The sequence below is a fragment of the Alligator sinensis genome, unplaced genomic scaffold (assembly GCF_000455745.1).
Source record: "Alligator sinensis unplaced genomic scaffold, ASM45574v1 scaffold1123_1, whole genome shotgun sequence".
Taxonomy (NCBI): Eukaryota; Metazoa; Chordata; order Crocodylia; family Alligatoridae; genus Alligator; species Alligator sinensis.
This window is the reverse complement of record NW_005842540.1, coordinates 395,452-405,338: the sequence shown is the minus strand read 5'-3', so window position 1 is coordinate 405,338 and position 9,887 is coordinate 395,452. Positions and strand designations below refer to the sequence as shown.

The 9,887-nt window shown below is 52.5% G+C and overlaps 1 protein-coding gene across 1 annotated transcript; it reads left to right on the top strand.

The window, feature by feature from the left end:
- Positions 1 to 4,629: 4,629 nt before the first annotated feature.
- On the top strand, positions 4,630 to 6,600 carry LOC102381010 (T-complex protein 1 subunit theta-like). The gene is made up of 2 exons (XM_006031931.1): positions 4,630 to 4,647; positions 4,933 to 6,600. The coding sequence occupies exon 2, from the start codon at positions 4,936 to 4,938 to the stop codon at positions 6,598 to 6,600; it is 1,665 nt and encodes a 554-aa protein (XP_006031993.1). The 5' UTR covers positions 4,630 to 4,647; positions 4,933 to 4,935.
- Positions 6,601 to 9,887: the final 3,287 nt, after the last annotated feature.

Sequence of the window (9,887 nt, the reverse complement as noted above, 5' to 3'; positions counted from 1 at the left end):
TAGTGCTTCCCCCACTCGCAGAGCCCGATGGGAAAGGCCCCTCCACACGCGGAGCAGCCCTCGCCGCTTCCGGCCCCGCGGCATCCTGGGAGCGCGGGGGCTCACGGGAGTTGTAGTCCCCCTGGCTCTCCCAGGAGTCCCCTTGGGTTAAGCTGGAATTGCTCCATCCTCGCACCTGCCACGAGCTGGTCCCACGCCCCAGCGCGGTGCGCAGTCACTCCAATCCAAAATACCCCCCCCCCATTTTTATTTTGTTCATCCAATACAAAATACCACCCCACCCCCCCCATAATCCCGTTATTTCCTGGACAGCCGACCCCAAAACAGGCAGTGGAGGAAAAGCTCCCGTGTTTCTCACGAGTTCAGTTTTGGCGGGAGGGCGGGGGTCGTTTGAGAGGGCGTTCGAAGGGAAACCGATGCAAAACGCACAGGAAACACAAAACTGACGGCCGGATGCAAAATCCGACGGTTTTAGCGGGTGGCGGAGTGGATTTTTCCGAGAAAGGTGAATTTGGATTTCTCCAGGAAACACGGCCGGCTGACGAAAATCCTCCTCGAGACGCCATAAATGCCTCGCACGCCCAGCGTTTGAATTCCCAGGATTGCAAAACGCGGCACGAGTCAACAACGACCTGAGAAACGGCCGGAGAAAAGGCTCCATTTAGCAAGGCCAGGACACCTCCAGAGATCAGGATGCGTGCATTGTGTTTTATTCCATGACACATTCAGATTAGACATCAGGGACAGCTACTAGTTTTTCCACACCCACAGAAACTCAGCTATTTATTTAGCCCCTGAGGAGGTGATTCATAAGACTGGCATCCTCTCTCTTACTGAGACAAAGCTTCTCGGAAGAGACTTTTCTTTGCCTCTTCCTCCTCCTCCTCAACGTCAACCTTCATAGTGGGTAAAGGTAACTGGGTGCGTGGACACGTTCCTTAATGTGCCGTAATTACAGCGCGTTAAGTTTCGTACTAGGTACTAAACCTGTCATCGGCGCTACTGCGCATTAGCGCAGAGGAACGCTTTTTGCGTGACGCTTACTGCTCATGGTACTAGTCTACTGCGCATTAGCACATTTTCTGAGAGCCACACTAATGCGCAGTAGAATTAACCCAATGGCCATTAAGTGTCTCCCACTCTCTGCTTGATCTGTTTTAGTAAAAAATAATGTGTCAGGCTTCCTTTTTCTTTCAGATCCTTCCTGCTCCCATTAAAGGTGCAAGGGGAGTTCCCAGTAGAGCTGATTTCTAGACTTTGAACTTGGGTGCTCTACAAGGAGGCTGTCACGGGCACCTCAACTACACAATCCCCTGCTCTCTGTTATTTCAGCCCAAGTCAGCTCAGCTCCATTCAGGACCCTAGAGACCAACGTCAAGCAGGTCTGATTTACAAGGGGTGGGCACACTCTGCCTGCATCTGATAGTGGCTTAGGGGGAAAAGAGTGGATGCATCCATATGCTGTGTCACTAGAGATTTGCAAATACAAGAGAAAGACTGAGGGTAAGATAACTGGCAAGCTGCTGGAGTTTCGTCACAAATAATTTTGGTTTGCGTCACTGACTCTCTACTTCATTATATGTTGTGCAGTTTTTGGAATGTGGGAAGTGAGGGGGCTCCTAAGACACTGGATCAAATCCCTCCTTTTTGCCCGCAGCCATTTATCCAAAAAGGAGGTTGGAAACATCAGCACTGCCTTGCACATGGCACTAGCAGTGGGGCTGGGATTTGAGCTTAGGGGTTGTGCAAGATTTGGTGTTGATGTCCAAAGGAGAGAGGGTGGGGAGACTCTTCTCATGGGTTGAAGGACATTATAAGTGTCTAAGGAGCAGTGGCCTTCACTGAAGAAGAAATTGTTTGAACAGGAAAGCATGCAGTCTTCCAAGACAGGACAAACTGTTCATGGAAGAGGAGGAGGGGGAGGCACAGCTTATGGCACACAAGAAGTCTGCATGGAAAGACAGGTCTTGGGAAGGCACTTTTTCTTACTTGGGGGTCAATGTTCATGCGATGCAAGGTGCTTTCTTCACAAGCAGTATCCTGAGGAGGAGAAACAAGGTACATTCCCATCGTGGGTGTACACTGAGGGATTGGACTAACCCCTTTCGTGCCTGCCTCTTGTCTTTCCATACATCTCCTGGACCCTGTGTTGCAGATGTCCTTTTAGCCCTTGTTTCTGCCCCACGTCCATATTCTTGTCCGTTTCTCTGTCTGTCCCTTCCATCGGTCAGTGCCCAGGCACCACATGGAGTAGTGATGAAACCTTTCTCTTTGGTAGGAGCTGCTGGTCCCACCTGCATCAGCCATTCAGAGAAACACTATGCCAGCACCTTCACTCCCTTCAACCGCTGTACACCCAAGGACATCACAGGAGATAGTGTGTTAGTGCTATGATTTCCTGCACTTCCTGGCACCCTCTGTGCAGCCGTGGGGCATCACGGGAGGTCTAATATTCCTGGCTCATGCACTTTCTGTCACCCACTGCACAGCCTAGGGTGCAACAATCTGTAATCCTAGGAATCGGACAACAAGCAGGAACTACGCAACTACTAATTTTAGAATAAATTATGGGAAATAAATGTTGACCCCAGATATGGTCTGAGGGACCAAAGTCGGTCCAAAAGACCTGTTTCAATCAAATTAAGTAGTCTAAAGAATGATTTTCTGAAATATGTAATAAAGCTCTTAATTCACAAGTTCAGTAAGTAAATACAGACCTTGTTAAACTCTTATTATTCTACTTACTGCCAGTCAAATGTCCTTTAAAAAGATGTCCTGGGGAAAAAAAAAGATGGCTATACTCACTGTACATGATAACATGAGTGAAACCTGAAAGCTTAGAAAAGGTTGAAAAAAGTTATAAACCAAAAAAATAAAAAAATTACAATTCCTGAAAGTTTTCTTCATCCGTCAAATTTACTACACTCTCAAAGGTTTTAAAATCACTAGCAGGGGGCCAATCTTTTAGGGCAACCTACTTTACCCAAGTTTCAGAGATTACATCCTGAAAACAGCGGCATCCACCATCTACAGATGAGCTCTTCTGTCAGAACAGCATTTCAGTATAAGAGGAGAGCCAGCCACAGACAGAGTGGCCTTTTGATTAGTCAACTGATAATATGAAGTGGCCTTAATGCCAGTATTGGAAGAGACTCTTCTATTTCCTATTCTATTATTTTGCAGTTAGACTGGATACACCCAGCTCAGACTGAACTCACCTCCTTTCACTCTGCTGTTCTTGTATCCTGTCTCACTTTTATCCCGGTGCTAGCTACACATCTCTCACCCATAATGTTGCTTTGCCTACTACTAGCTTCTTAAACTCTATTTTGAGTTTAAGCTAAGTTTAAGCTAACTACTTCACAGTACTTGGCCTAGTTTATCCTAATGTACTCCTATAAAGCAGCCTGAAGTTGACTATACTCTGCATAAAGAACAACCAACATGGAAACAAAGCTATCTTGTTAATGTGGAAACACAGGGGAACCTGGTGGCCCTACCGACACTCATGCTGATTCAGTGGCTTTGTTGGTTGAATTATTAGGAGGGAAGACAAGTGAATCCTTCTTCCTGGGATCTCTTGAGCGTACATTCACAACCCTTACAGAAGCAGGACGCTGGCCACTGTGGCCCCCCTGCTTCACCTGTGGCAGGTTAGGGTGTTGTGTGCATTGTGTAGACTGTAATTTTGCTAAGAGGCTGGATTAGTATAGGATGGTTTGGATAGGGAAGATCTTGCATCAGGCAGGGGTTGGACTAGATAACTTACAGAGGTCCCTTCCAGCCCGTCTTCTCTACGATTCGATGATTGCATGAATTACAAAGGCCATTTACCCCACCATCTTATTACAAACAGGTGATTCTCCTTGTGTTTTGATGGTTTCCCATGCTTCTGTGTACTGTTCTTGGCACCTCGAAATCCAAGTGGGGCCAACAGAGTGACCTGAAGCCAAGGGGGAGGAGAGAATTGAAGCTGAGATGAGATTCAGAGTGACAGATGCAAAACTGCTGGGGGTGGCATGGGTGACTCCCACGTGGTGCCCGGTGCGATCCTCACAGCCAAGGCTGAGGGCCATGTGCAGCGTATGGAAGGGTTGTAGGGAGAGGAGGGAGTTGCATGAAGGAGACAGGGGAATTTTTGGGAAAGGGCATGTCTTTATTGCACGTCTGAGAAGTGCACTCCCTCCCACGGTCACCCAGGAGCAGCGCGGCAGAGCACTGCGATTTTGATATAAAACATGCTGCCGCACAGCTGGCAACATCGCTTGGTGCTGTGACAGCACGGACTCAGCGGTGCTTACTGTCAAAATCTGCATTTTGGTGCTGATCATCCTCTACCCAGACCCAGGATAAACCCAACCACCAGTCTCTGCTGGCAGGCCCAGCTGTGGGACACCACTCCCAAGCCCAGCTGTGCGAAATCCACGGGGATTAAGCACTTTGCGAGTCGGGGTTTGGGTGCTGATCTCCACCGCTCAGCCCAGCCCTAGGGCATGGAGCTGTCCTGCACCGCGGTTATTGGGGTTCCTGCGTGGAATGGGCCACGTTGTGACATCACCACGTTGACCGTCCATCCGGAGGAAGCAGTTACTGCCCAGCAAACTGACCCAACTGTAGGATCCAGGGGTTCGGAGCGCCTCTCCCGGGGTGAGTAGCTGGAGAAGGGGTGACAGGGTGGGGACCCCAGGTCGTAGGGACTGCGTGGGTGTAGGTGAGGTCCCCCTGACCCCTAGAAACTAGCTGGGAGCTGGAGGAGACTGACTAGAGGGGGAAGGCCCCTGCCCCATCCCCACCCTGAGCCAACCAGTGTCCCACCTGGGTAGGACTACCCAGTGTCCCACCTAGTAGGACTAGGGCAGGATCAGGGTCAGGGTCCCCTGGAGGGGATAAAGCCCTGCCCCACCACGTCTCACACTGCTTCTCCCCATCCAGGTCATGGCTGCCCACGTGCCCCTGCCCCCCGGACTGCCTCAACTCCTCAAGGAGGGCATGAAGCACTTCCCCAGCCAAGCGGACTCGCTGGTCAGCAACATTGCAGCTTGCAAGGCCTTGGTGCAGTGCCTGGCCTCATCCTACGGGCCCCTGGGCCGGAGCAAGCTGGTGATTGACCACCTAGGCAAGACCGTCTGCACAGCCCGGGCAGGCACGGTGCTGGGGGCGCTGGTGCTGGAGAACCCCGCAGCCTGCTTGCTGGCTGCTGCTTGCCGGGCACAGGAGGAGGAGCTGGGGGACGGCACGGGCGCTGTGGCCCTGCTGGCGGGGGCCCTGCTGGCCCGTGGCGAGACCCTCCTGCGGGCAGGCGTGCCTGTTGCGGCCATCCGCGCCGGCTACGAGGGAGCGGGCAAGGAAGCCCTGCGCCTGCTGCCCAGCCTGGTGTGCCACGCCCTGCCGGACCCCCGTGACGTGCCCGCCGTGGCCCGTGCCCTGCGGGTGGCCGTGGGCACCCACGCAATGGGCTACCAGGACTTCCTTGCCACGCTGGTGGCCCAATGCTGTGCCTCGGTCCTGCCAGCAGCGGGCACCTTCGACCTGAATGCCGTGAGCATCTGCAAGGTGCTCGGGGGTGGCGTGGGCGATTCCCACGTGGTGCCCGGTGTGGTCCTCGCGGCTGAAGCCGAGGGCCGCGTGCAGCGTGTGGAAGGTGCCCGAGTGGCCGTGTATGGCTGCCCCTTTGGTCTGGCCGCCCCGGCGGCCACAAACACGGTGCTGTTCCAGGCAGCGGGGGACCTGCAGGCGTACGGGCCAGGCGAGGAGGCGCTGGCTGAGGGGCGGGTGCGGGCCGTGGCTTCGGCAGGGGCTCAGGTGGTGGTGGCCGGAGGGCACGTTGATGCCCTGCTGCTGCACTTTGCTGACCACATGGGCATCATGGTGGTGACCCTGGGCTCCCGCCAGGCGCTGAGACAGCTGTGCTGTGCCCTGGGCGCCCGACTGCTGGGCACCCCACGCCCGCCACTGCCTGCTGAGCTGGGGCACTGCCGCTCCATCACTGTGGGTGAGATCGGGGGCACCAACACTGTTGCGTTCCACCCTAGCACGGCCACGAGCCCCGTGGCCACCATCATCCTCCGTGGGGCCACCAAGGAGGCTGTAGCGGCTGCCGAGGAGGCTGTGAGGGACGGGCTGAGGGTCTTCCAGGCTCTGACAGAAGACCCCCGCTTGGTGCCGGGCGCAGGGGCCACTGAAATGGTGCTAGCAATGCAGCTGGCTGCCCTGGCCCCCCGTGACCCCGGCTTGGAGCAGTTCAGCCTAGCAGCCTTTGCTGAGGCCCTCAAAGTGCTGCCAGCCACGCTGGCCGAGAACGCGGGGCTGCCCGTGGCCGCGGCCATGTCCCAGCTGGAGACGTGGCATGGGCAGGGGGTGGCCAGGGCCGGCCTGCGGTTGGAGGGTGGGGACGAGGGGGAGGAGGCCTGGGTGCAGGATGCGACTCAGGCTGGGGTGCTGGATGCCTACGTGGTAAAGCACCGGGCACTGGAGCTGGGCACCCAGGCGGCCGTCACCCTGCTGGGTGTGGACGAGATCTTCATGGCCAAGAAGAGTGGGGGGCCTCGTGTCCTTGGGGACAACCCCAACTGGGACGTGGAGCCCGACGCTCTCAAGTGACCCTCCTGGGGACAGGCCCCTTCCCCAGGTCCCTTTGTGTCACCCCAATAAATAGCTCCTGCTGAGGTTATATGGACTCCTGTGTCTACAGTCCTCGAGACATCAGAATCCCCAGCTCTGTGAAGGGCCCAGCAAAGGGCAGGTCTGGAGAGGGGTGCAGGGTTGCCCGAACTGGAGCGGGGCCCTGCCCTGCCACACGCTGCCCAGACTCTCCAGGCCCCCGAGGCTGAAAGGAGAGCTGCTGTGCTCGCTGAGACCCCCTCTGCGGCCCATCTTCTCCCCCTCAGATGGGGCGGCAGGGGCCCAGGGACTGCACGGGCCCCTCCGCTGTGCACTCGGGCGGCCCCAGCCCCTTCCTGCCAAGCCGGTGCAGCTGGGCGCGGGCTGGGGCTCCCAATGACTTTAGCACCCATCCCGCCAAGCTCCGGCTGTCTTGGAAAGGAGGGTGAGGGCAGCCCCGGTGGTGGCATCCAGCAGCCCAGCATTGGCATTTGGCCTGATCTAAATCTAAATCCTGATCTAAATTCCACTGAAACTATACTGGTCTTAGCTTCCGAGCAAGACTTGCAGGCAAGGCTGTCCCTAGAGTAAGCTGAATTGGGGTGACCATCCCGGGCCCTGCACTTTGGGAGGCCCTGCGGAGCCAGGCAGAGTGGCTGTGACCCTCCCACAGGGCCCGCCTGGTGCTGGTGGCTCTACCCTGTGCCACAGAAGAAGAGCGGAGACCCCCCAGGCGTGAGGGAGACTCCAGCCCACGCCCTGCCTTTGCAGGAGTCCCATGGGCCCCGTGAGGTGTTAAGGGGCTGATCGATTTGCCCCACTAGTGTCGGCCACACTTGCAGGGGGCACACTGTGGAAGAGCACTAACACCTAAACGAAGGGTATTTGTACCTGAAAGCTTGCAAAGAAGAATTTTTCCAGTTATTTGAGTCAGTCTAATAAAAGGTATCACATTTACTCAAGGAACCTTGGCTGCCTAGCACCAAAACAGGGGTGTAGGCTGTAGCCATGTCGGTCCAGGGACACAGGCAGACAAGGCTCTTTGGGTAGATTCATAGATTGCAAGGGGCTGGAAGGGACCTTGTACATCAGGGGCGGGCAATTATTTTGGGCAGACAGTTGCTTAACGAGCTTTAGCAAGCTGTCGAGGGCTGCATTTCCCTCTTCAGCGCAGGGAAGCAGGAACAGCCCCATGGCCCCAGGCCAGATTCCTCTGCTAGGCAGGGGCTTCTGGTTGGGGGGCAGGACTGGGTGGGCTTTGCTGCTGGGTCCTGCCGCCAGCTTCCCCTGGATCTTTGACAGGCAGCCAGGAGCAAATAAATATTAATTTTCTAAATTTTTTAGGGGCCCCGTGGGCCGGATAGAATGGCCTGGCAGGCCAGATCCAGCCCCCGGGCCCTATTTTGCCCACCCCTGTTGTAGATCATCAGGTCCAGTTCCCCTGCACTAGGCAGGAAAAGACACCTGGTAGATGCGATCTCTTTTATTAGACCAACTCAAATAGTTGAAAACATTTTCTTTGCAAGCTTTCGGGATATGTTCCAAGACCTTGACTGTACTGACCCCCAGGCCCATTTCTACCACTTTTACAAGACAATTTTGGTACTCCCCAACAGCAGACAGTACACACAAGCACAGGGTAGTGGCAAATGTTATAATGGGGATGGTAACTACACAAACACGTGTCGCAGACAACGAGCAAGGAGCACAGATCCACACAGGAGACTATACAGGCAGTCCTCAGCTTACAACATGTTGAGTTACAACGTTTTGCATATACAACCTTTATAAATTGACACCCTGTTTCAACTTTCTGACATCAGTTTTGACTTTACAACGCTTGATCCAACGCCACGCCGTGCCAGCGAACAAGTTCGTTGCATCGCCCATCTCCCTGGAGAACATCTGCCCAGGCTTCCTTGTACACTTTCTTTAAGAAAGCGGACGAGACTCCAGAAAAACCTGCAACCACAACTCCTGAGAAGACTCCAGCCAAGAGCCCTTCAAAAAGTCCAGCAAAGTCACCTCAGAGAAGTCCTTCCAAATCACTATGATTGCTAGTTACAATAGAAATATATTAATGTCGCTATGTTACTCATCTATAATTGACTGAAACAAAATTCTGGGTTATTTTTGGTGAAAACAGGGTATTGGACCTCGGTTCAGGAACCAACCCCCCATTTATAACATTGTTTCCTATGGGAAAATCGGCTCTGAGTGACAACATTTCGACTGAAGACGTGGTTTTTTAGGAACCAGCTGCGCCATAAGTCCAAGAGCTGCCTTCATTTTGGCGCGCGTCACCCCACCACGCACTGCGCAAAGCCGCTGACTGCGGGCTCCCACCGCACCCATCCCCAAGAGTGAATTGACCTCACCTGTAACGAATTTTTGGTATGAAAAGAGTCATCGATTCATAGGATAAGATTCATAGCTCATAGAACAAAATTAATATTCATAGGATAAGATTCATATGATAAAATTCATAGATTAATAGAAAAAGATTAATAGATTTATAGGATAAAATTCATAGATTCATAGGATAAGAGTTATAAATTCATAGGATAAAATTAACAGATGAATAGAATAAGATTCATAGCTCATAGAAAAAAGATTAATAGAGCCATAGGATAAAATGAATAGATGAATAGAAAAAGATTCATAGATTCATAGACTAAGATTCATAGCTCATAGAATAAAATGAATAGACTCATAGGATCAAGAGATTAATAGAAAAAAATCATAGATTCATAGGATCAAATTAAGAGATTCATAGAAAAAGATTAATAGAATAAGATTCACAGATTCATAGAATAAAATTCATAGATCCATAGGATAAAATATAGATTCATAGGATAAAATTAACAGATGAATAGAAAAACTTTCATAGATTCATAGACTGAGATTCATAGCTCATAGAATAAAATGAATAGATTAATGTGATCAAATTAAGAGATTAATAGAAAAAAACCCATAGATTCATAGGATCAAATTCATAGATTAATAGAAAAAGATTAATAGCTCCTAGAATACAATGAATAGATTCATAGGATAACATTAATAGATTAATAGAAAAAGTTAATAGAAAAAGGTAAAATGAATAGATGCATAGAAAAAGATGCATCGGATAACTGACTAGAAGAACAGAGTACAAGTCCAGGGTGCACAGCGCGCAGCCCGACACCCCGGGGCGCGGGGCGGGGCGCGAGGCGGAGCGCTCCCCCTCCCTCCCTCCCTCGCTGCGCACGTGGCCCCTGGGCGCGCTCCGCGGCTCTGCCGGCAGGGGG